The sequence below is a fragment of the Syngnathus leptorhynchus genome, chromosome 2 (assembly GCF_054491065.1).
Source record: "Syngnathus leptorhynchus isolate UIUO chromosome 2, UIUO_Slep, whole genome shotgun sequence".
In the NCBI taxonomy this organism is placed as follows: Eukaryota; Metazoa; Chordata; class Actinopteri; order Syngnathiformes; family Syngnathidae; genus Syngnathus; species Syngnathus leptorhynchus.
In genome coordinates this window covers 13,530,063-13,557,136 of record NC_141196.1, presented here as the reverse complement: position 1 = coordinate 13,557,136, position 27,074 = coordinate 13,530,063, and the positions used below count along the sequence as shown (strand labels likewise).

Sequence of the window (27,074 nt, the reverse complement as noted above, 5' to 3'; positions counted from 1 at the left end):
TTGAACATTTCTGTCTACTTAAAAAAATATTTGATTTGAAGGTTTGTACAAACTAAGTAAAATTTAAATCCTATCTTTGGCTCAAACTAAGCATAAGCAAAAATTATTTGAATCTGTTTTGTAACTCTGTTTGGCTAAAAGAAGTTTTTTCTTTCTTTGCATTTGCATTTTCATGCATGTCATCCATGTCACTTTCTCTGTTTCACTCACTCTCTGTCTAAAATTGTGACTCCTTGCTGTTGCCTACTTGTAAAATAAAATCCGTGTGTTCACGGTTAAAATGTAACACAGGCATCTGCCCTGAATCCTACTGCCGAGGTGTCACTGAGCAAGGCACGTGTGTGTGTGTGTGTGTGTGTGTGTGTGTGTGTGCGCATACTATGTACGTATGTGTGTCAGTAGGAGATGCAGTGATACTTTCAAGGCCACAAGTGAGCCCTTGTTCATTCCAGCCCATCCATGATAACTTAAAAAAAAAAAACAGAATTGAGCAACCGTCTGCTAATGTTGCAACTGTCTCATACTCTAAGCGTGCCGGGACTAGCAGCCTCACAATTGCTTTCTCGATCTATTTCCATTCATCGCCAATCAGACTTGAGAGGACACCACATTTGTTCTCCTCCTCAGACTTTTTTTTTTTTTTTTTTCAGAATTCAAGCGGATGTGATGCAATTCCGGCCTCCATTAAACCGCTCTCTCTTCCCTAAACATAGAATAGTTATCTTTCATTCAGACTTATTTCCTTTTTCCAAGTAAAGTACTAACAAGATGGTGTGTAGTTTGTCAGCAAAGAGGCCGGATGTTTGACTCATGACACCCACCTGACCTAAAAAAAAAAGAAAAAAAAAATAGCTTAAAGATCGTGTGAGGGTGGAAGAAAAAGAAAGATGTTCTAGTATGTGGGGAAAGTTAAGTCACACGCACACACTTGTGATTATACAAGGTACCAAACTGGTCAAGCCTCAAGATTGTGCCATCATAAAGTCATCTCAATGTGGTTGTCCACCCCCAGACGTCATAACTGTTGCTTTAGTTAAGAGAATGTTTCATTGTTAGCAGATAACCTGTAACCGCATTCTTTCATTAAGGCTCATTAGAAGGCAGTGGCAAATCATAGAATATGAATACATTTGAATCTGCAAGTCATCTCGATACTGTTTTTTTAGTGTGTTCCGCATCATATGGCTCACAATGAGATCCATACGAGAGCCGGCCATGAATACCAATAACGCTTTTACTGTCATTACATTGCAACTGTATTGCTTTTATTATAATATCATATGCGCTCAGTAATCAGGTTATTGTTCACACAAGGACATTGAAAGTCTGTTGCGAACAAAAACAGTTGGTCCTGCAAATCCACATAACAGGTTCTCGGATGAATGAACATGTGGGCTTGTATCGGCCAGAAATGTCTCTCTAGTAGCATTTGTGAACACACTGTTGTATGCATCCATTGTTATCTTCAGGGTATCTATGCACCTTTAGCGCCAGCTTGCCTGGGTTTCTCTGTAGTTTTGTTCGTAATTGTCATTTTATTTTATTTGACTTATACTCCTACTTGCCCTATAATTTAATATACATTATTAAACCCCCCCACTCCCAGAATCTTTTGTATCAGGGAGAAATCCACCCCCCAAAAAACCTGCAAATAAAAAAAATCATATTACTTATTCTTTTAATGTATTATCTATTCAACATTTGACTTGAAATTTTAAATATATTATTTTAATTAAGGATAATCTTTTGGCAAAGTGGTCGAATAGTTAGCTGGTCCACCTGGGTTTAACACCAGTTCCGGCCTTCCTGTGTGGAGTTTGCATGTTCTCCCCGTGGCTGCATGGCTTTTCTCCGGTTACTACGGTTCCCTCCCACATTCCCAAAAAAATGTACCGTAGGCCACACCAAATTATCCGTACGTGTGATTGTGAGCGTGAATGGTTGTGCCTTGTAATTGGCGGGCAACCGGTTCAGGCTATGCCCTCCGTATTGTCAGCTGGGACACTACATGTCATAAACCTGTGGAAATATCCCATATCCTGGTAAAAGAACAATGTCTAGTAAAGTTGTGTATGTACAGTGGTGTGTACGTTTACCGCATGTACGATAAAAGCAGAGGGAAGAGACTCAATAAAAAAAAGTCTTTTGTGTTTGCCTCCCCTAGCATTCATAATTTTGTTGTCCTTTCAATTGCTTTGTCAACACTGTTCTGTTCAAAACACACTGAGTGCAAAGCTGTCTGGTCTCCACCCTGTATGAGGTAACGTGTTTCCAAACACAGAGTGTAAAATAGATTTATGTGTGTGAACGAGCCTTTTACACTGAGAGAAGTTAACCACCAATGCATATTGGGAGTACAATTGATTTCCCTCACGGTTCTGGATGGAAATGTGTCTGTGCTCTTAATGACTGCGGGGAACGTCTCAGCTAGTGTTTCTTCATTTCCAAACGTATGAACCGATATAGTTTATTAAACCAGACTAGATGGTAACAAGTGGTTCCTCAAAGCTTTCGAAGAGGATATTCTAGATCATTTAATTGCTCAGTGGGCCTATTTTGCCTGACTTTGTCGAAATGCTTATTATAGTATGCACCTGCCATAAGTGGCGCTGTCACTCGTCATGTCACGAAATACCAAACATTCTCGACCTGTGGGAAACACTTGCTTTAATTCTTAATAGAAAAGGTTACTTCTGGATATTGCTAGAATTAATGGAATTCTAACGTGATGAAGCTACTTATCTTCACCTAAGAATTGGATTTAGCAAGCCGACAAGTTACAAGTACCATAGTTGTGGGATTATTTGAAGTGATAGCTATAAAAATTGTGTCTTGCAGTTAGTATGCTGTGAAACTACTTTTTGTTGTTCTGCATTTTGAATTTGTTATAAAGCGAAATCTTGTTATGCAAGTCGTTTTTTTGGGGTGGTTTTAGATAACAATATGTTGAAGTTATGTCAATTATGGTATTAAGCCGCTACACTATTTTTTTTCTACCTGTATGTCTAAAAAAAACGTTAGTGAGTGTTAACTGTTAACTTCAATTAAAATGGATCATTTCATTTATCGGCAGCATGTCTGCATCACAGTGCAGAGGTCGTGGGTTTGACTCTGAACTTGGGCCTTCTTGTGTGGGGTTTGCATGTTCCCCCTGTGCATGGGATTTCTCCAGGGACTCCGTTTTCCTCCTAGATTCCAAAAACATGCATGGTTGCACAGTAGAGACTGTGTGCTTGGAGTTATAAAATCCCCCTGCGTGCGGATGGTTTTTTCAATGTGTGTACCCTGCTATTGGCTGGCGATCAGTTCAGGGTGTACCCCGCCTACCGCCCAAACACAGCTGGATTAGGCTCAAGAGTGCCAGCGACTCGCATGAGGACAAGCAGTTGAATGAAAAAATGAATACTTCACAACAAACGGCCATCCTACAACCCCCCACACCCACCACAGGGGTTTACCTGCCAGCTTTAGTTGATATTTAGTTGATAAGTATAATTTACTTATACTTAATACTTACAACTTACCTGAATTTAATTTATCACAATAAAGGTAATATGAGTAGTTGACTGGTTTCTGGGAGCAGAAGTAATTGCTGAAAATGAATGTTATGCCTTTTTTTAAATGACTTTACATATATGTATATGTTTTGAGCAGTCCTAATCCACCCTATGGAAATGGGTGGGGTCTTTAGAGAAGCCCACCTGCTTTCTTCTTCCCGTGAGGCTTCTCTCTGCTTTGGTTGCTGGGCAACAGCCACTCCTTGTTTACCTTGGTGTATTTTGCATAGGGGATTGTCATCAGAACAAGACCCCCCCCCCACACCACTGCCGCACCCCCCCGCCATTTGCTCATTATTCAAGGGTTGCCTTACAAGCCAACTGTTATTACTCAAGACTTTTCACCAAGTAAGGGTTATGTGTTAATCAAACGTAATTATTGCCATCTGTTAAAAATTAACACGGGTGTTAATGTATGGTTACACAAGTCTGCAAGCGGGAACTTTATTATCCTTCATTGTCACCTGAGCCCATAAAGCGCCGTACTTTATGAAACCTTTGGCAAATATTGACCCGCACCATCCTTGCACTTCTCCAAAGAGGTGGGACTGATTGAGCTGCGATCAGTGTTGAGTATTAGTCGAACAGAGGAAGGAAAAAAAACCCCAATGTTGTAAGGATGAGTTAACCGTCATGACTTGTTGACTTGTTCCTTCACAGTTTCAGCCCCCTCCCTATTCCACGCCTCCCGCCGTTTTTCAAGTACGCAACAAAGTGATGATGCAGCACTTTAATACTATGCTTTGTAGGCAGAAAGATTAGGTAGAATACATTGGCCAGCGCCACCCAATACCACACTGACCTATATCAAATGGTGTGAATTTAGATAAGCCAGGCTATCTCCATCAGTACTGAAGAGGAGGGTGGGACAAGAGCTGATTTAATGCAAGTAGCTGTGGAATAGTGGTTGGTGCTTTGAGGCTACCAAAAATTTGGAAATTTACATGGGTAGGGCATACCTTTTTGTTTTTTTGATAATTGCATAGAATTGTGTTTTGTACATCTTTTTTTTTATTCCTGTAGAAAACAATAACTTGGATTGCATTATTATTAGTTTTAGTAGATTCCCTTCTGTGTAAATACTTGGGACTCTGGTATACCTGCCCACCCATTAAGCATGAAATCAAACCACCAAGTAGATATCTGGCGTGTTTGAAGATGTGTATGTGAGCGAGCTGTTCTGAATTACCCCGTTGTGACGTTTCAGTTAGGCCAATTGACATGATGCCGCCCGAACACAAGCAGTTTTGAATTTTCTTGGATGTCAGATTGATGAGTGTCACACACAGTACATGATTCTTTCCTTTTAAGCTACATCATGTCTGATAACTTTTAAGAGGTGTCCAGGGTGTACCCCAAGCATTGTAGAAAATAGACGTATGAAACTAGATAGATCAAAATTAAACCCATAAAATGCTGATGATCTTGTTTACACAACAGCCACCATGTCTTTAATCCCAAACTTGACCCCCGAGTGTCCAGGAGGCAGGAAAACAGGTTCACTTGGATCTCTGTTCCCCGCGAGGGCGTGCTGTGTTTGCTTCACATTGCAACGTGTCTCATTATGGGTGGACACATCAGGCAGCCCGCCTGTGTCCGGACCTGTTTGGTATGCGGCGGCAACAGCCTGGTACCCGCTTCCCAGGCCTCACCTTCCCATTATGCCACCTGCAAAGACGACAAAGTTCATACTAGCTGCCGACATATACATGCTGGTGTCGAGTTAACGATCGGGAATACAATTTGTTTTTGTTTTACTCGCGTTGGATTTAGTTTGCTGCTGGTATGTTTAACATGTGAAGATAAAAATTGAAGGGAATTCCCTTTATCATTGGCAATGGAACTTTGATTGTTGGCCTTAATTTCTTGTCAGTTCACTCTGGACATTCCGGTAAATTTCCACATTTGTTTGGATGTGTTATGTATAAATAGAAGACAATATGGCTTTCCGTGTCAGGTAATGAATCACATTGCTCTCTCACACACACACACGCACGCACATAAAATCAAGCCTAAACAACAGCACCTTGAGAATGAAGCATCTCAAATATGCTCACAAGAACAAGATCAGCAGGCTGCAGACACACACACACACACACACACACACACACACACACACACACACACACACACACACACACACACACACACACACACACACACACACACACACACACACGCTTTTTTTTGTCATAAGTGTTTAAATATATTGTAGCCATCTGATCATCATTAATTCATTTTGACACATTCAGACAATAAATACAAATATTTGTGTTTCTTTGATAATCCATTTTATGCATAAAGTTCACAACCTGGCTGTCCCCGATATCTGACTCAAATGTTGGCTTGTTAGATTGAGAAATAAAAAATGAGGAATGCATTGACATCAACAAAGCTTTAAGGTTCTTAACATGTTTCAAAATTCATCTTCACGAGGAGCTTTACCATTGAGAACTGGCACGGATTAAGGAGTTCAGAACCTTTAGGTATAGATATTATCCCATCATCAAAATATGGATTGGTACTTTTCCCTATAGTCAATAAAGCAAATATCCGGCAATAAAACAACAATTAGTTTTTAAATGATTATATTTCATATTGTCAGAAATGAGGTATTTCCACTTTACTGAAATGATCACAAATATTCAGTTTATCTTACAAGTGGGTCTTTTAAAATATCAGTCCGATTTTCAGTGGGATTTTTGGATACTGGCTGCGTGACAAGGTATTTTCCTGACAAGATCCAGATGCTACCTCTCATCATATCCCAGTGTAACTCGTGTTTGAGGGCTTTTTCAGAAGAAGCTATCTGCAATTTAATTTCCTGTTCTTGTGACACACGGCCCCTTGCTACATTTACAAACGTGTTTGCTTCATGCATTGTCAAACAATCTGTAACTATGTTTTGAATGCTTTAATTTTAGTTATCCATTGTAGATATCCGTATATTTTTTTTTCATTAAAATATGAAATTGTCAATGTAGTAAAGGCAGCTTTTCTATATTATCATGTTAAGTTTGGAAGCCAGACGCAAATGTGCTCGTCCCCTCACTTTGGCTTTGTGGATGCAGACGTTTGGTTATTTTTCGAATGGAATATTACCTATATTGCAGTTTTGCCCTTTAGAAATCTTTGTGGAAACGATACTATGCAAGGGCAAGTGATGTTTGCAAAGGAAGTGAGGGGGGGGCGCGTTGAGAAGTTTCCGCGACACAGAGAAATGTTGCTCAAAGTGTGGTTAAACAGACAGGAAGTAGCTGCTCTGCGATGGTTTTCCTGCCTGTGCCTAATTTGCAGGTCAGTTTGTGGGTTTTGCATATGCGATGTCTCTATACTGTCCATAGTATTTCTTACACACACTCACACGCACACACACATTGGATATAGCACCCTCCATATTTATTGGCACTCATGCTTAAGATGTAATTTTTTATTTTTTTTTGCAGACGCATACTCTAATACTGAAAGTTATAGAAATGGCTTACCAGACGCATAATCAAGCTCCCCCCCATGCCCACCTCAGTCCCCAGACCTCCACCCCATTGAAAACATGTGGAGTGAACTAAAGTGGAGAGTGCAGAGGAAAGGGCCCAGGTTTTGCGAGATTGTGCAAAGGGGAGTTGTCAAAGAACCCTCTTTCTGGATTCTATCATCTTGTGAAACATTACAGGAGATTAGGTGCTGTTTTGTTGGCAAAAGTATGAAGTATTAACATCTGGGGTAGCAGTAATTGTAGTTTTGATGTCAATGAATTATTTCTTCAAGTGGGATTTTTTTTCTCCCGGAATAAATGCATGATTTGTTTCTTTCTTTATTGACAAAGGTAAAAAGTAAGAGTTCTTTGTCACGTCTCATATCTGAAACAGAATTTCTCAGGGTGCATACGACAGCGGTTTCAGCTTTTTTTTTTTTTTTTTTTTTTATAGAAGCCACTTTGTCACTGCTGTTTAAGAGAAGCATGCATCCTTCTCTAAGTCACTCTCTTAGCCCGAATGGAAAAGTACAAGGTTCGCAGGAGATGAGATTAAATTCCACTCGTCTCTTTGGCTCTGGCACAGCGCAACAGCCTCGAATGCCCTCTGATGCGAGGCTTTGATGGGCCTGCTGCTGTTCATTAGATGCCATTAGGCTTTTGGAGGTGCAGTTTGCCATCAGCACAAACACATGGCCCGCTTCCATACTATTGCAAATCCTTTACTTCACTCGATTGCAATGTGCAGTTTGCATGGCGAGACGTGTTTTTTTGTTTTTAGTAAGCCTTGTGCTATATTCATACTGAATACGAAATATCGAATCGCCCCATGTGCGATATAGTGGTTGTTACTTCAAGCAGAGAAGAGGGGGTGCTCCACCTTGTCTGAGAGAAAAATAAAACAAGTTTGAATCTGAAGTGAATCTGATGGCGAGTGGTTGTGTTACTGCTAAATATTATCTTGGTTTAGTCCACTCACCAAATAGGCCAAGTTCCACACTCCTCATTCTCCAAGCTTGATTCTTTTCGGCCCGCTCCCACAGATTGCAATAATATTGCTCTACATTGTTTTTATTTGAACATGTTGTTTTTGTCTGTGCTTGTACTGCTGCTGCTGCATGTTACGTAGTAAGGTATGGCTCGTTGACTGTGTTGGAGAGCTCGGGGTGACTCGGGGTGACTCCAATGGAATTTCTTTCCTCCATTGTTCTAGAACCTGGAGTCAAAAACCACCTGTACAGGACGTTGTGGGTGATGTAGTACATTCCCGAAACAGACTACCTGCTGTGTGGCCATTTGTTTAATTTGCACGGCCAGAAATGCTCACCTCGCGTTTGATCTGAACAGCTGTACAAAGCAGCTGTTAATCTTTTACCCGCTTCATTCAATAGGTAATATCATTTGGCTCAATAGACTTACTATGATTTTCATTTAGGGAAACATCTTCACTGTTTATACGTGTTTGCTAGATAACTGGTTCTTGTATAATCTGTTTTTATGGAGTGGTGGGAGGATTGTAATGTAGATCCAAATTGATGCAACTATGTTTTCATTCATGAGCTGCGTCATGTTTTACCCAGATTCTGATCACCAGAATTTTCCCTGACGCTTGGTTCTTATTGCATAGTTTGGTGACAAATGAGTACAAGCTGCCAAAAAGAAAAGTAGCGGGGAACCGCTATCCAAAGACTGACTAACTCCATCCTGCGCTTACCCACGCTGGCTATCGCCAAGCTCCAGCAATGAGCGTCATATCATTGACTCACTTCCTTGACAGGAACCGGGCAGATCCTGCAAAAACAGCGCCTGTGCTGACAATGTTCAATAACATAGTGGTGGACATTTTTTTTTCTTTTCATGGAAATGGTTTTCTTTGTTGGCAGAGTGTCTGGGTGATGTACTGTATGACCGCCACATGAGTCAGTCAATGTCTTTATCTGACACTGGTAAAAAAAAACACTTAGTTGGCTTGAAGCAGACTGTGGGTATAATACCATAGTTTGGCTAAACAATTGAATTAGTCACAGTGTCAGATTGACAGCTAATGCAATGGGCAATGCATGACAGCGGCGGCATCCCGCTATTTTCCAGTGAACCAAGTTTCCACATCATGCACAGAGTATTTCTATTTCTGTTAGATGCTTAATTTTCGTTGTCGGTTTGTCGAAGTATATGCCAGAACTCTCCTGATGGTCCTGTGAAGCCTCTAATGCAAATATTAGTGTAATAGGGACGATAATGCATGACGTTGGGAGGTGCCACCCAAACAACCACTGCGCAAGTGATATTACTGTATAATAGTCAAAAATGCTTGATATGAAAACCTCTTAATGAACCATATTTGCCAGATATGATGGAGTACTTCAAAGATGAACAATTATATACTTGTAGATAAAAGTCATTGGATCAGATAGTTTTCTTTGCAAAATCAGTGATGGGTTGTAATGTCCTGATCTACAAAGTAAGACATTACAGTAAACACTTTCTCACTTTCAATGGTCTCTGATGGTGTAGGGGTACTCTCGCCAGACTTGTGTGCACGCAGCATGGAATTGATTCCTGCTCAACTACGGTTTGATTGGTTGTTTGTCTCTGCAACTGGCTAGTGTCCAGGGTTTACCCTTCTGAATTCAGCTGGGATTTAGGCTTCAAAATACACCTGCTTCGAAAACAAATATATTTTATTATATCGAATCATATGCTACCTTTAAGAGTGAGAGACGTAATACTGGCTTAGTCCTAATAGGGAATGATATGTTGCAATAACTCCAAGACGAATAATTATGCATTGGAATAGTCAAGTGCTGCAAGTTTTGCTTTTTTACCTCTACTATGTGTTAAATCCTCTTCAAGCTACTCTCAGTTCAGGATGCAGGTGTTCAGCCTCTGACGTGTTTGTGTGTGTGCGTGTGTGTATGTGTGCGTGTGCGTGTGTAATTTAAACACTGAAGAATAGCCTTTTGTCTCGTATCTTCATCACCTTCAGAATGATATGCACCGAGAAAATCTGATAAATATTTTTTTTGTAATCTGACCTGAAAGTTGCTGATAATTCAAGATTTTCTTGCCTGGGTCCTTATTTCTTGCATCCCACAATGTTTGCACTCATCACATGCGTACAGAGTGAGTCACTGCGCAGTAATTCTGCTGGCTTCCACTACCTCCTTTCATGGTCAACAATGAGCTCAGCTGAGGAGAATAAAGCAAAAAAAAAAAGAGGGTGTGTATATGTGTGTGTGTGTGTGTGTATGTATGTGTGTGTGTGTGTGTGTGTGTGTGTGTGTGTGTGTGTGTGTGTGTGTGTGTGTGTGTGTGTGTGTGTGTGTGTGTGTGAAGGGTTTTATGGGAATACTCCATTTGTTCATGTATCCTGCCTCTAATTGGTTGTTATTGCAACTGGCAACAACAGTCGCCATATATTCAGGGTGGATCTGAACGCTATGTGCTGCATACTCTGCCATCGCAGCTACCTAAAAGTCCTGGAAACAATCAATTCAACTCAAAGGAATAAGAAACCTACACACTTTGAAATCTAGATTAACGTTAGCGTCAAACAGATTGGAACAATTTCCTCGGCGGCCCGGTGTTTGCGTCCGTTAAATCAGTGCTCCGTTAAATTAAATTTACTGGAGGCTATCAGTCCCGTGTGCATATCTGTTATGGGACGTTTACAATGGCAGCAGCTGAGGAGATTTTGCCCTATTTATAGCGCCGCAACTGCTGATAATGTTGACTAAAGAACCTGTCAGTAATTATAAACAAGGCAAATGTAATGAATGTTACCCATGCTGTTGCAGGATAGGGAATACATTTGACTTTTGGGATTTTGGAGATCTTAAAACTTGACAAATAAACAATAACCAGTGTTGCGTGAAATGCAATGCCGTGGCAACATTTTAGCTAGGAATTAATTTGAGATTTTCATCATTTGAACTAATAAAAAAGAGAGCTACATATTACATACAAACATATAAACACTTTTGGCATTTACTGTGGACTACCACAAAAGGTGTATGAGAAAGGAGTTTACATAATCTGATAATACATAATACATACATAATAAGACACGACTTGAATCCCTCAGTTTAGCGCAGAACAACAGGAATGGTGAGAATCTCTTTTTGCAACACTCTTACAAAATGAGGCAGTATATTGCACCAAATGACGTTTATTGTGAAGCCAATAATAATAATAATAATAATAATAATAACATAATTAATTAATTCATTAAATAATATACTTCTTAAATACATTTTATTAATAAAACAAAAAACAACAATATATTAACCAAACAATAAATATTTTAACCTCGCATGACAAATCATGAACGAATCCAAAAAAAAAAAGCAATTTTATGCATATATAATACTATATCTAAATTTTATTAAAAATAAAAAGTAAAATAAAATAATACAACTTGAAAATAAAACGACTTTATATTGTTTACTATTTGGCTATTTGTAGCATCAGCTATAGTTGGTTGTTGTGTGAAACGGCCATCCTCACACTAAATTTCATCCAAATAAATTGTGTACGTTTGATGTAATCCTGCAAAAAAAAATCAACAAACACACCCAAATACCCTGTCTGCTAACTTCACTGAATGAACAATCAATATATTAGATCAGCCATCTGTTCATTGATTAAGTAACAAAGCATTTGCCTGCTATTTGTTTTTCAGTGTCATTATTTGGAGCTTGTGTTCAACTGAGTCCACATTCCATATGACACACTTTTGTGTCATCTGGTTCTGTAATCGCGATTTTAAAACTCTCGGGTCCCACCACTCTATTTATTATGCATTGACTGTGCAACTCCTCCCTTTGTCTTCCTCCTCCTCTTCTCCTTCATTGTCTCTTCATGATGCAGCAGTCTGGCTTATTCGTCGGGACAAGGCAGCTGTTGTCATGTGCGCGGGATAATGTGCAGCCTGCTTCTCGCTAATGGATGCCTCCCTCGGAGCTAGCACTATAGCAACTGGACCGTTTTTATCATTGCTGGGATATACTAAGCAGGGCTGCTTGATGTTGGAAAAATATCACACATGCAAGCGCAATGGCTTTTGAATAAAGCACTGTTGATATATAATATGTAATTACATTTTTATTATCTAATGACAGAATTGTTATTTTCATGCTGCAAAATAAAGAGGCTTAGTGTATTATTAGCTAATTAATTTCAATTACCCCAGATAATGCTGAAATATTGATTGGATGGCGATGCACATTTAAGTTTACGTCTGACTAATCAAATTTAGATAAAAGAATGCGATTGCGTGAGAAAATTATTGCATGTCTGGTGTGATCTTGACATGTATATTGCTTGGGCTAATACCATAATATCAATAATTTTTCGATATATCATGCAGCCTAAGTACAGTGTGTGTGTTGATTATTGATTATGAATGAAGAGTTATTTTTTCACCTCCATCATTTTTCTTGTGTGTCAAATTTTATAGATGGTTAGAAAGCCCACATTGTTTAGATATTTGTGGTGATCAACGTTAAATGCATGGAGAGTGTTGTTTTTCTTTTAAATGTGTTACCGTGTAAACAGTTTTTGAACTTACCTCGTGTCTCGAACGTTATGCGGGTGACATCAATGTTAACTTAAGATTTACATTTCATGATTAAATCACTAAGTTTGAGTATATTACAAGCCACGAGACAAATATTCAATTTCAAGCTTCTGCCTGTTGCATGGCATCCAAGAGTGTACCTACTTTCACTTTCATACACACAATTCATGTGTGCTCTAATTACAAGCTGTGCAGAGAACATCTCCATATCTTCTTCCAGCACAGTTTTATGCAAATATTTTGACAATTTTGAGTAAAAATTAAGCTCAATATGTGTGAATAATATGGACACAAATCTGTCCCCATATGCTTTTATCACTGCTACTTTTCTACACTGACCCCATCCCCATCGACACTGAACTACTCTTGTCTGCATGCTGGTTGCCCATTTCCACTCCCCGCTTGTGTGACTCCACCTTGGACTTGCAGCGTTCACAAAAGACAGTTCAAAGCAAATATTCTCCACCCTGCAGCAGTGGGAAAAGCAGGACGTGTGTGTGAGTGTGTGTAAGTGCATGTGTGTTTGTGTGTGTGTGTGACCTCCAGTTCCACGAGTCTCTGGGAAAGATGTGTATGAGTGTGTGCGTGGCCATGGGCTCCATTAATTCTTCAACCCAGTCTTGTCCTTCTGGACGCCTGTGGGTATCAGCCTCTTTGGCACACTCATGCAAAAAAATTCCTTACTCCCCCCCCCATGCAAACATACTCCTTATTAATCTCCCAACGCCCCTCCCCCCGTTACCACCACCCAACCAATTACACCAGTACCAGCCCGAGGGTATCCAGCGCAACATCACAAGGCTGATCTTTGACCTTGTTGTTTGTGTGTGGCGAGACATCACTCGGGCCTCATGCAAATCATGTGATGAAAATCTGCCGCCCATGAGCGAGCTCCATCGTAAAGGGAGCGGCAATGATAACGAGGGGTTCTTTCAGGACAGTGTTTGCAGTTAAAAAAAAAAAGGAAGAAGCATTTTCATGCAGATGGTCATCTATTTTTGGTCTGAATTAACAGTCTATTGTTGTTTAAAAAAAGCTGTCAACTTTTACCTACAAAGCTGCTTTTTTGGCATGAATTATCATGATCTTTTTAAAAGTCAATTGTCATTTAAAACAAACTCCAGCCTCACTGACTGTCACCATAGCATCAGGATATCATGCCTACTTTGTGCCATTCGGGTCAGTCAATAAAGTCAATTCTGATTGAATTATAGTTCCATCAAATTCCAGCTGCAGGGTGGAACCACTTCTTTCTTTTTCGGCTTTGTTTTTCCAATAGCAAAGCATTTCTATCGCCAGCCTTGTGCCTTAATGTTTACAGAGATTAGGTTGAGATTTTATCCAGCTGATTTAGAACGGTTGTGGACTGCAGCGTATGGAGAACCAGAAATGCTAAAAATAAACAAATGAATAAATACACCATGAAATTACGTCATTAATTTATTCAATCTTTCATTCATTAATTTAATAAATCAATGTGTCATAAATTAATCCAATTTCCAATGGTTATAGGGAACTAGGTATATCGATTTAATTATTCCTCTATTTTATTTAAAATTTCAATTTAATTTTGGCACTTTTGGTCTTCCGTAGCAGTGGGACTATTACCAGGGCACCTGTCAATTAAAGTGGAATAATTTTTTGTCTCCGTGAAGGCTGGACTTTAGCTAAAAGTCTTGCATTGGGCCTTTTTGAGTGTGTGAGGTCAGAGGCAGGTCAAATTAGTCATTTAAATTACCACTGTGTGTTTTTATCAGAACGAATCCCTCCGCCTCACTTTACGTTTATAATGAGTGTGAGTGTGAATTCAATGTCAAAATTACCAACTGGAGACACGGTCTCATCCTGTCTTTTCTTCTGGTCTTCCAGGTATAGATGCATGAGGTGGATCTTGAGTGGGACCAGGGTGCTTCCGGTGGGGCCAGGCTGATCTTCTGAATTTCAGCTTGTGGTCCCGAAAAAGAAAGTCAGACTAGGACACAATCTTGCATTGTGAAAGTCTGCTTCAGGCCTCTGAAGGGGGGCACTGTCCGCGTGGAGAAAGAGCCAAAGTGGCCACCGCCATGACCACCGCAGTGCAGCCCAATGAACTGGTGTTTGAGTTTGCCAGTAACGGGATGGATGAAATCAACCAGGTATGTATCTTACAATGATTCATCAATTTCAAATTTCATTTATGAAAAGGTTGGTAAAAAGTATTCATCAGGTTGGTGTGGTTTGAATGGTTCTGATTGCTGTAAAAAAAAACTTTTGAATGTTTGCTCAGTCAGACAAGATTACACAATGAACACAAAAATGATTTTTGGGTTGCATATGGGCCAAGGATCTTTTGTGTGTTACGCGAGTCATGTTTAGCATTTTTCTGCCTTGGTGGCGTCTGTGGGTGCCACTGTGCATTCCTAGTTCTGTAGAAGCAGGCTCTTCACTTGTCATGTGAGTGTCTGGTGAGCAGAAACTACACTGCCACATAATAATGTTACATTAAGCCCAGATAGGTGGACATGATTCGACAAACACGTTGAGGATTGTTCATGTTTTTCTATTGAGTGCTATTTCTTAATTCCAGTTTGTGGTATCTGTGAATTAGAGGGTGCGAGAAAATCCAATGTCGGGTGGCATACATTGACTGCAATCAGTTTTTATTTTAGTTTGAGTATGTCTATCACACAGAGGCACAGACTCTGAGTCTGCACTTTTGAGGTGACTTGGAGGAGGCCCGTGTTTGCACTGACATGCTGCTTGTTGATATATGTGAGACTTGTCTCGGCAGGGCAGGCAAAACAGCGTAGCCACTGGGAGGTTGTCAGAGCTTCTTGAGTAAAAGGCGGCGACATGGAAAGTCTGACAAACCTGCCGTGGGGTTAGGGTGCGTGGGAGGGACAGCAGCGAGTCGGCAAGGGTATCGCATGAATATGTTTGCGGCACAAAGGTTACTTAGTGTGCATCCTTCCATGAGCCTGCGCACGTCGACGGTTGTCGCCACGCCCACGCCTCGATCCAGTGGAGCAGGCTCCTGGGCGCTGCGGTGTGCTGTTGACTGCATCATGTGCGTGGATCCAGAATGACGGGTTGTCACTGGATCCCCAATGAGCAATTTGTTCAGGCCCAACCTGACTGACCGGTTCCGAGTGGATGGTGCGATTCTTTCCAGAGATCTTGCATTGTTCCCCTGTCTTTGTTCCTGGCTGCACCCACCCTGCTGAACAAACTTCATCCACCCCCTCAGCCCCCGTAATAACAGTCCTTCTACTTACTGTGCTGTATTTACCCTGACTATGATGAATGCATGGGGGAATTGCATCTCTCAACAATTAGCGCTGTTGGTGGTCAATGGTCAAAAGTCAGTCTGACCTCATTTATAATGGCACGAGCATACAGTATAGTATGGTTGAAGATGTGCCATACTACCTGCTATTATTATTGCTACATTTTTCCAATAATGTTTTATATTCGTTTTTAATTTTGATGCTAGGAGAGGTTTCACTTGGAAACAAATAAAGACAAATTATATACAGTCCACGGACCTGTATCACACAGAGAGAGCTGTTTCTAATGTTTTAACCTCTCCTACTATAGATTCATAAAGTTCCCTAAATGTAAGAGGAAGCTCTCAATATATGCTAGAGATTTGACTTCATACAGAATATTAATGATCAAATGACTCAGTAGTATCATTGTGTAAGTTAAATATTGAACACATTGTAGCTCATTAGATCACCGGTGTCAAACTTAAGGCCCGTGGGCCAGATACGGCCCGCCACATCATTTTATGTGGCCCGTGAAGACAAATTGTGCATCAAATTCGTGTGTCATTAGTAGAATTTCAAATTGTCTTCACTTTTAATAATCTTTTTTTTTTTTTCAATATTTGACCAGTTTTTACTCGTCTGATTTGAAAACGAGTTATTTGTCAGTTTGTTTTGTAGCTTTTACTGTATACAATATGAGGTGCTCATGCATTTATTTGGGTTGACAGTCATACTGGCCCTCCGAAAGAAGCCGGCGAAAAAAAAAAGAGTTTGACACCCCTGCATTAGATGGTGCCGATAGTGGTTTTGTATGTAAGGTTTTCTCAAACTAAAATGGGGAAATGCATGCGAGGAGAATGCAATAATGGCATATCTACAAACGGGAAATAACCGTTCAAACTTGAGCATTCCTAATAGTGCAGAAGTAGTTACATTTTAGACATGACAATATGAGCTATTCATGGTGTATTAGTGTGCTTCATAATTGCTGGACATTGACCAGTTTCACCCATTTGATCCAAATATGATTTGATTACAGTACCATATATCATGTATTGATTTTTACCTATTCCAATGACATTCTGTTTAGTAAAAGGCTGAACAACTAAAAGCTTCACTTGCACCACAGATCATTATTATTTCAGCACTTTTTCTGACATTTTTGTTTGGTGATGTGCCATAAGATTTTTTTCAATGTAAAATATGTGCCTTGGTTCAATAAATGTTGGAAAACAATGAGCTAGTGTACCATCGCAATATCTGCAGAGACAACAAGGCTATGTCAGCAAAATGTGCTGCTACATTAGTCGGGTGTAAATAAGAGTTGCTGTTTGGGGGGGTTGAATCGACCAGTAGTCAAAATGTCTGCGCGCACACACTTCGATACACACACTTGACTTTTTCAAGGACACCGACGGGCACACTTGTTTTCTGCGCCGTGTTGCTAAATCCGATAGTATCAGATGGGGCTTAATGGGAAACATTGCTACTGATATTTTTTTGTAGCCAAAGCAATCATTCTTCTGCACACATGACACAATGTGTTATTGTTGTCGCTCATCGCTGCAAAATTCACAAACGTGGCCCATGTGTGAACTTGGAGCGTCAGCCGGCTAACAATGGCGACAAATAACGACTTGCTCTGTTAGCTGGCCTGGTTAAAGTGTAGCCAAAATCGGCTAATCAGCCCAGCCCTCCCCCATAAGGCCTGAACACCTGGTATGCCCCAGAGGTTCACACCAACAATGGCTTCTTGTCTCACAGCACAGATAAGCCTTTATTCCTCTTCCTTCTCCTGCACCCTTGCCATCCTTTCTCACTTTTAATGAAGCGCGGAGCTGTTAGGATAATTTCCCAATTCATGTGCTGCCTGTCTGCAAAGATACGAGTAAATATCTGCATTATGCACTCATGTAGACAAATCCTTATATTCAGTATGAGAAGAAGGAAAAGTTTTACGATTTTTACATTTGACTGAAAGCCTTTAATACTCAGATGCTTGTTTGTGACGGTTTAAAAAAAAAAAAAATCAATAAAACATCCTGAATTGTTTCATTGAATGACCAGTGAGGATGATGATGACCTGAGGTGAGGGTGTTTTCCAACTGTGGCGCCACAGACAGGGTAATCTTGGTGTGTACTTTGCTGCCATCTAGTGGTGTTGTGATATAACTGCATTGCCTAAAAACACCCACAACTAGCCAACATCACTTTATTCATTTTTGTTCTATTTGGTTTTATTTTCACTTTTATTTAGTGTAAATTGTGGAGGTTTAGGTCCTTTTTACACAGCACCTTGTGGTAAAAACGAAACCCCCCACACTCGTCGGCCAATTCAATTGAGTACATAAAACTAAAAAATAAGAACTGTATGAAAAAATATTTTTCAATATTAAACTTGTTGTCAATCATTTATTTCAAGCATTATTTTGTTTCAAAATCGAGATTTACTTCTCTAAAATAATTTATTCTTAAATATAACGATCATTCACAAAGTAGCAGTGTAAGGTAACCAAAACATGAGAAACACTTTGCTTGTATAATATACAGTATGACATTGAACACAGGATATGTAATACTGTTGCACTAATAATTCTCTGTGTGTTTAAAAAAAATCTGCATTTATATATTTTAAATGGTAGGATTTGATGTTTTGCCAGGTGAGTAAACATGGAACCAACATTAGCGTTTCAATAAATTCAACCATGATATTTTAAGTGGAGTGCAATTAATAGCATTTTACATTGAGGCAATCAACACTAAAACGTAAAAGATTCCCCACAGGAAGGTTTTCCAAAGCACATTTTGTGTAAAATTCCCAATTATAGCATCCGCAGTGAGTGGTTTTATTTGATTTCCCAGCCAAGTAGTCATTCTGTGGGTGAAGTAGGCTCACTTTTGCTGCCTGTCTTGTTCTTCGGTTGGCTCCCTGCGGACTACTGCAGTGCCTTCGAAATGAGCTTTTCTGCTCTGTTGCTACACATTAGCCCAAATTGCACATGGTGCTAGCCTGCTTTTATACGGCTGTAAAAATAACAGCCAGCAAATCAGGCTGTGATATTAATCTACCAGGGTATTTTATGTACCTTTTACGAGGTACACTGGATGGAGCCAAACCTATGCCTTCCACTCATGTGTGTGGGTGTGTGTGTTTGTTTGTGTGCATCTGTCACAGCTGGATGACCCTTCTGTATTCCCCGCCGTGATCGTGGAGCAGGTGCCCGCCACAGATCTGCTGCAGGTGTACTCTGGCCTCGAGTCAGACGAAGTGACCAACGGCATCATGATGGACAACGCCATGCACGTGGCCGAAGTGCCCTCCATCTTGGTGGGAGGCGTGGACCTCTCAGGTTGGAATACTTGACATCTAGAGAGCTAGAAGAGTCCATCCATCTATTTTCTATAAATAAAGTTAAGCTACTTAGTATAGTACCAAATTGTTTTTTGATTTGATACATTTCTCAAAATGGCATTCAAGGACGGTTTGATTTTGAAGTGGAACGATACGATTCGGGTGTGATTCATACAAATGAACTTGTCAGAACCTGCGACAGTGGCGTTTCCTTCAAAGACAACGATTTGATACGTACGGCATTTTAAAGTGGTATGATTCAGTTTTGGTTTCGACGCACTTGCGTCTTTTAAATCCAAACCGAGTTTGATAATATTGTGAATGTGTGTGCATTTGAGTCAAATATAGTGATGAGTTTTTTGCCCGAATCACTTAGAGTAATGGTACTTTTACACAGCGGTGTCCTTGAACAAGTGCCCGTGTCGAGCTGGGCCAATAATCAACAAGAAAGTGCTGAGCCTGTACTAGTGATCCACATTTTCGAGGCAATTTAAAATCTTATGATCGACCACTTCAAAGGCTGCTCTGAAGTCGAGTTATGATTGACGTGTCGAAATCCATAGCAAGTTCAAGTTCATGAGATATCTTTGAATGGAGACAGAAACAAATGGATTGCAAGAGGCCATTTGGCTGTTGTGCTCTAATTTCTTCAAGAACATTCAAGATGAAAGATCCCTTTGCCCTTGCTGATGTCAGCCAACATCCGAGTAACTCATGGGAGGAATACTTTGGTAATATTTCAAGGTGTCCAAATTTGGAGGAAACTGTTTGACAAGTTCACCTTTCCGTCACCCTGCTTTGATGATAGTCACAAGTACACGTGCATGAGAGCAGTCACATCTGACATGGAGTGGCCCAGTGGTAATAGTCGAAAGTCATTTTGGCTGTTAGGGGGTGGGCCTGATGCTGCACAATTGTGACATCAGGAAAGGCAAAAGATCAAGGGGACATTTCATCTTGAATGTTGCTTAAAGTTAGTGGCGTGCGTGCGTGTGCGTGAGTTCTAGATGATAGCATTTCTTGTATGAGCGTCTGTAGTGCCACCATAAATGAAGCAACCTAATTGCATCGGTGACTATGTCACCCTTAACCACAAACAAGAACATAGCAGCATTGAGTGGCATGCGGCACCCGTCACTTGGCAAGACGCGTTTGATGTGACTCCTCTTTCGTGGAACACTATGTTCGGTAACGTCATTTTTTTTTTTTTTTATGGTTCATGTACGGGCAAATGGATGCTGTCATCTTTCTGGCTGTCCATGCTGATTGTTTACTTTTCAAATTGAGCTGGTGAGAGGAGACTTTGAATCTCTTTTCTTTCATCAATAATCATTTCAAATAACAAGTCATATGGAGGGATAGTGATTTGTGTTTGTATTATTGCCAATGTTCTAGATTGTATTGTTATTTTGTTTTTGTAAAACGCTTTTACAGCGAAAGCCATTGTGAGAGCGCTATGCAAACAAGGATGTAAAATTAATTGAATTTGAAAATCCAAAATATAAACAACATAAATGCTAACTATAATAAAAAAATAAATCCAAAACTATTATTACCGTGGCTGGTGCTCATCTCAAGTGAATTTGTGTGCAATCTGGACCAGCTGTCGCCTCATGACAACATTGAAGAAGCTAATGTGTCTGGCCTTTCTTTTCTTTCTTTTTTAGAAACTGTCTCGGGTGCAGAAGACAGTATGGAGACAAATGAGGCGGCTGCGGCTCTGCTCAACATGGAGTCCCCAAACAACATATTGGACGAGAAGCGCATGTGTAAGACGTCTGTTGCAAATTTGGCTGTTTCTAGAATAATAATCAGACTTTTTCACAAGGGTATGTTGTTATTTTCATCCCACCATTCATTTTTTAGAGCATTTATTTGGGTCTTGGGTGAGCTGACCGAGCAAGAGCAGATATAGACTTACAATCTTATGCCACTCATAGTCACATCTATGGATAATTGACACTTCAAACCTCTCGACCTAATAAGTACTTGTCCTACCGTGCTGGCTATTAACACAATCAAAAGCCAATATAGAGCGGAGCCTCTAAGCTCGAAGGCTTTATTAAGATTTTGAAAATGAATTTCCTTTGGAAATGTATTCAAATAGAATTAAGCGACGTTTTAACAATTTTTTTTGGCTTCTCTGTTTTTGATTTATTTTTGGTCTTTTCCGTTGCGGTTTAGTTCACAACTACGGTACTCTGCTTGAGGGGGACCTGACGTACGCGCCCTTAAGGCCCGACCACATGGAGAACGCTGCCCTTGACATGTCGCCGGATGAGGACACCTCATCCATGGACGAGATCCCCCAAAAATGTCCTTTGAAGCCACAGAGAAAAAACAAAGGTGAGCTTGTTGGCATGCTGTGTGCTGCCTTTTTTTTTTTTTTTTTTTTAACGCATTGCTCTCTTCAATTTGTCTCAGTGAGAAAGCCCCGGGCGGTACGCTCATGCTCCCCCATCTCCACCCCAAACCTGCCACTGAGGAAGAAGAGCAAAGAGGGCAAAGGTAAGCCTCAATAACAAGTGTGCCTCCCTTGTAACGAGCCAATCAAAGCCAAGGTCTCTTCCCCTCTGGTGGAGCGCACTCTGTGTCACCCTGTGTGCAAACAGCCAAGGTGTGAATGATGGCCTTCTCAGGGCCTGCAGGGACGCACTTGCAGGCACATTGATGTTCCACTGTCAGAGACTGCTGTGAACCAACCGCACAGGGTGACACGTTTTAGTCTGGCCCATATACATCACCCTGTCACGTCGGCTGGGATTTAGGTGACAACTGGGAGTGTTACTGTTTTTAACCACCTCTTGTTAAAACATATTGCACATTAGACTAATCGACTTCCTGCCTTTCTGTTCTCGGGTCCATCCCAAGACGCACGCATGCACTCAATACAAGGTCGAACAAGATCCTCTCCGGGATGATGTCATTCTCTAATTTGTTGAGATTTACGAGAAAATAATGGGCATTTTATGATAAAACCTGCATTTACTCTAGTACAGGCCTTTTTAAAGTTAATTCTTACATTTGAAACGATTTAAATGTAAATATAAAAATGTGTTAACACATGTTAATGTTAAGATTAGTAGCCTCGTCAAAACAGTAGCCGTAACCTTGTCACGGGGAACAAGTTATTTACTTGTCATTCAAGTGTAAACAAATTAAAGGCACAAAAGACCATTTTTTTACGAACACGCTCAGTTTGTTTTTTATCAGGAATGATCGGTTTCTCATTTAATCCTGCATTCAAAACAAACTCCCTACTTATCGGTCAGACTTCAAACTATTACCTAGTTAAATATAGGCAAAAAAAAACAACAATAAAAACTAAAAATAACATTTAAATGCTTTCACCTCAGTTGAATACAAATTTCCTGGCTCGAGGTGAGACACGTCTGATTTCAAAGCTGTCATAGAACGGATCCTTAATGCTTTACAGTTGCTTGCTTCACATAGCTTCCTTTGTATATCATTTTTCTTTCATTCCCTTAATGCTTTTGAAGACAAGTGACAATACTATGCTCTACAAAGTGTAAGATTGTAACACTTTACAATGTGAATATATGTAGAATAAAAAACGGTGGATGCAAATTTGTTTCCCCATTCTCATTTGCAGGCAACACCATCTACCTGTGGGAATTTCTCCTGGCTTTACTGCAGGACAAGAACACATGTCCCAAATATATCAAATGGACACAGCGGGAGAAAGGCATCTTCAAATTGGTTGACTCCAAGGCAGTCTCCAAGCTTTGGGGCAAGCATAAGAACAAGCCCGACATGAACTACGAAACCATGGGACGAGCACTCAGGTACAAAAGGAAAGGGCTTGTCATTGTTGGAGAAATGTATTTGCGCACATTATTTAACACCACCGCGAGTGGAAATGTGGCAGAAAAGCAAGTGAAAGTGCCATCTGATGAAAACAAGAAAATATAACTAGCAATTCACAAGTTCTCATCCAAGTACACAACCTGTGTGAAAAAAAGCACCTTATGATATCTTGAAATGTAAATCTTCAGGTAATATTTCTATGATTTCCAATCACGTTACACTCATTCACTGCAGGTACTACTACCAGCGAGGCATATTGGCTAAGGTGGAAGGTCAGCGTCTGGTCTACCAGTTCAAGGAGATGCCAGCCGACCTGGTGGTGATCGAGGATGACAACGTAGGGTCTGACGGTCACGAATACAGCGCCCAGAGGTCCGCCAATGGGAGATCTGTATCACGGGGGGGCTCCAGAGGGAGAGCTCACCAGCAGGTCAAGCAGATGAAGAAAGAGCCCGTCGAGCAATGTCTGCAGCAGGAAGCGCAGGGAGGACAAGCTGAACAACTCCTGCATATACTGCAAGCTAACCAGGGGGCGGACATGGCACAGGCTATGAGGTACACAAGGCACTTATTGGTATTACTATACTCTTCTATGTGTACATTTTGGCCATCATTTTGGATACAAACACAAAACTCCAAAAGAACATCAGATTGTAACTACTGTGAAGCCTGGGAGCTCTTTTTCTTCAGCTGGAACTCGGGCCTTAGACAAGGTGAAGGGAACTATGAACAATTCAAAATGCATAAAGCCTTCAGGCTTCTACTGGAAAGCAGAAGAAAATATCAGATACAACTGAACTTTATTTGGAGTAATCGTAGGATGGTGCTGACTTCTGTTGAAAAAGTGGGAATGTGATGCAATTCTGAGCATAGTCACATCTCAGTCTCACGTTACCTCTTTTTTTTTCTTTTTACACTTTTGGAAAAAAAATGTCATTTGTTGTACAGCTTGCTGATCACAATATTGGTGAAGAAAAACTTTAAAACAAAATGATTTATTTTAAAATCTGGCATTTGAACAGTGGTGTGTAGACTTATAATACGAATTGTATAAGAAATTCAAAAGTTGATTCTCCATCATTTCTTATGACTATTTTCCATTCGAGTCCTCCTTTTGTTTTCTTTCCAGGGCCATGAATGCTGCCACTTCACTTCCGGTTGTTTTGACGTCGTCGAGTTCTCTTCAGTCTCTGCCCCTCACCACTGTCCTCTCCAACGGGGACCCCACTCACTGCTCCCCTCCTCACGTCCTCCTCCAGTCCATGCCCCCCACCAGCACCTCAGGCAGCGATGTGCTGACCATCCAGGCGGCCAACGGCCTGCAGGATGGCCTCCCCCAGCAACTGCTCGTCACCAACCTCGCCACGTCCGCCATCTCGTCGGCCTCCACCACGTGCCCGGGTACCATTTCCTCCGCCTCGAGCCTCCCCCGCCTGCTCACCATCAACACCACCTGCGGGCAGACCATGGTGGCGCAGCAACCCGGCACCGTCATCGCCACCGTGCTGAAATCAGGCGATTTGTGCGGGCTGCAAGTGAAAGAGGAGATGCTGGACTCCAGCTATTTCCAGTCCATGGTCAACGGCGATCCTTCCTTGGCCAACACCTTTGCCAAGGAGAACATGGACACCAGCGAGGCGGAGCTGCAGTACCGAACTGTGATCATCGACACCAGCCACGGCGAGACGGCGTTCAGTGGACTCTCTTGCCAGAGCAGCAGCCCCTGCGAAGGCCTTACCCCCGTGGAGGAGCTGGAGGTGCGAGGGGAGATGTCTCTGCAGTCCCAACAGGCCATCAAAGGCCTGCAGGAGCTGCCCCTCTCCATGCAGATGCCCACAAACTTTATCCAGATAAAGACGGAGCCTGCGGAGGCCTGACTTGCTTCTGTTTCTTCTTCTCAAGTTCAACTAAAAAGCAGCAGGAAAACCATTTGGAACATGATGGTGGTTGTTTTTGTTTTCTTCCACATTGCTGCAATCTGATCCAGGAATCAGCTGTTGCTCCTCCAGTTCTGCCTCGAGATCGAATCGTTTACTCACTTTTCTGTGATCATGTGCCTAAAGAAATGTATCAAGGGAGTGTCTCATATTTTTTAAAGATGTCACATTTCAGTTTTTGGACATGCGAAGATATTCTTGCACCAATCTCCTCCCTTAAGGAGAACAGCCATTGGATGATGACACAGGGAAGCTTGTCTGCCAATTGTGCCAGTTATTCTGTTATTGTCTTAAATCTCAGTGGACATGCAAATGGTGAAAAAAAAACAAAAAAAAGAGGCTTGGCTCAGTACAAACCAAAACATGGGGGACTGAAAACAAAACGGAGCAAGGAAATTGGACTTTCTGGCGGAGGGAACTTCCGCCAGCAACCAATGAGCATCATTGCAGACCCTCAAATGCAAAGAGGACACTGATGACTGCTTTTGTTTGGGACATACTACTTTATTTTCTTAGAAGCAAAAGCAAAAGGCAAAGTCCTCTTTAGTAGACTACTTCATGCTTCCAAACTGGAAAGGGCATTTGGAAGAAACTAAGTCTTGGCGCAGATTGGAGGCAAAGACGGAATTCTCGATAAAACTTCTTTTTTTATATCAGCTGGTGATTTTGAGGCTGAAATCTTGTTGATATGAGACGGAATATGCATGGATCTCTCTCTGTATAGACAAATGATAATACACTTGAGATTCACTATAATGGCCACAGCAAATTTTATTTATTTTGTGAATTTCTAAATTCTGTATAAAAAAAGGCACATTTGTACTCTATCCACATGAGGGAAAATACAAAGACTATATACATGTTTAGTACGAGGAAGACCAAACTTTTTTTTTTTCCCATAAATATATAAACAGCTTTTTTTCCATTGTCTTACATGTCGTTGTTCATATCCTGCTGTGTGTGTGCGCGCGCTTCTGTTTAGCAAAGGATATTGTAGTTGTCATGCATTAAAAGCCTTCAAGAGTCAGTATCAAAATAATCAGTATGGGAATATAAAAGTCATAAATCATCTCTTTTGAACCTGTGCTATTTTGTTCATTTTCACACGTCCTCCCGGCTCCTGCTAACATGTGAATCCAGTGTGTGCATTCTCCCTACCGACGACACCCGAGGCCAGATTTATGATTGGACCCCATCGGCCGTAGTGCCGTGTCTAAACAGTCCAAACTTTCTCCACAATGGGTTGAGGCACAGAGGGGTCAAGCAGATACACTGACCTTGATTCACAGAGCAGGAGTTATACATATAAAGTCCTAGTCTTAGTTTGTTTGGTTCTGTCAGGACAAGCTGAATGTATACATACTGTTCAAATATATGCAAGATAATGACAATCAATAATTACACTGGAGACATTTTCTTATCCAAATCTTGTTTATGCTGCTGCTTTATTTGCTCCATATACTTCGCCTTTATGTAGACCAACCTCGCCTTAAAGCACTGTTGTTTCTTGACCGTTAACTATCAGTGGCCTTCTTAATGCCGAGTATACTTATAAAGCTTCTTTCTTGTTTTGTGACACAACAGATGTCCAGCAATCACACAGCAGCCCAAAAAAGGAAAAAAAAAACATGCAGAAACATTAAACTTGGAGACAAAAACAGTTTGCGAGGACTCACGGTGTCATGTCATTTTCCTCTGGTGTCTCATTCCGAGAAAGATAAATTAGTGGTACAATACACGAACCACTAAGGACACAGTTTCATTGCAAACCGGTATTGCAAGGTTGGTTTTGTACAGGAAAACAATACCATGCTGTGTTGATCGTATTCCATGCATTACATGGAACAAGAGTACAACACGCGCATGCATGCATACATACATACATGCATATATACATACATACATACATACATACATACATACATACATACATACATACATACATAACATACAAAAAAAAACAGTGGGTCTCAAATGCAAGTATTTATTTCTTGGTAGATGAGGGCCGACTATACCTTCTAGGCCTCTGGTGATTGTGAATCTTTGAACCGAAAGTGGAAAGTAGCTCAACGACCCAAAGAAGGCCAGATTCAAACCCCTCA

General features: G+C 40.8%; 1 protein-coding gene across 6 annotated transcripts in view; it reads left to right on the top strand.

Moving 5' to 3' along the window:
• elf1 (E74-like ETS transcription factor 1) overlaps positions 1-26,632 on the top strand; it is a 40,821-nt gene extending 14,189 nt beyond the window's left edge. For 2 of the 6 annotated variants that reach the window (XM_085905924.1, XM_085905926.1), the window contains exons 2-9: positions 14,477-14,742; positions 19,031-19,205; positions 20,875-20,976; positions 21,392-21,553; positions 21,632-21,715; positions 22,821-23,013; positions 23,270-23,590; positions 24,165-26,632. In XM_085905924.1, the coding sequence (XP_085762050.1) occupies positions 14,671-14,742; positions 19,031-19,205; positions 20,875-20,976; positions 21,392-21,553; positions 21,632-21,715; positions 22,821-23,013; positions 23,270-23,590; positions 24,165-24,912 (1,857 nt within the window). In that variant the 5' untranslated portion in view covers positions 14,477-14,670 and the 3' untranslated portion in view covers positions 24,913-26,632. The other 4 variants (XM_085905927.1, XM_085905928.1, XM_085905929.1 and 1 more) reach the window with 4 other exon arrangements.
• Positions 26,633-27,074: the final 442 nt, after the last annotated feature.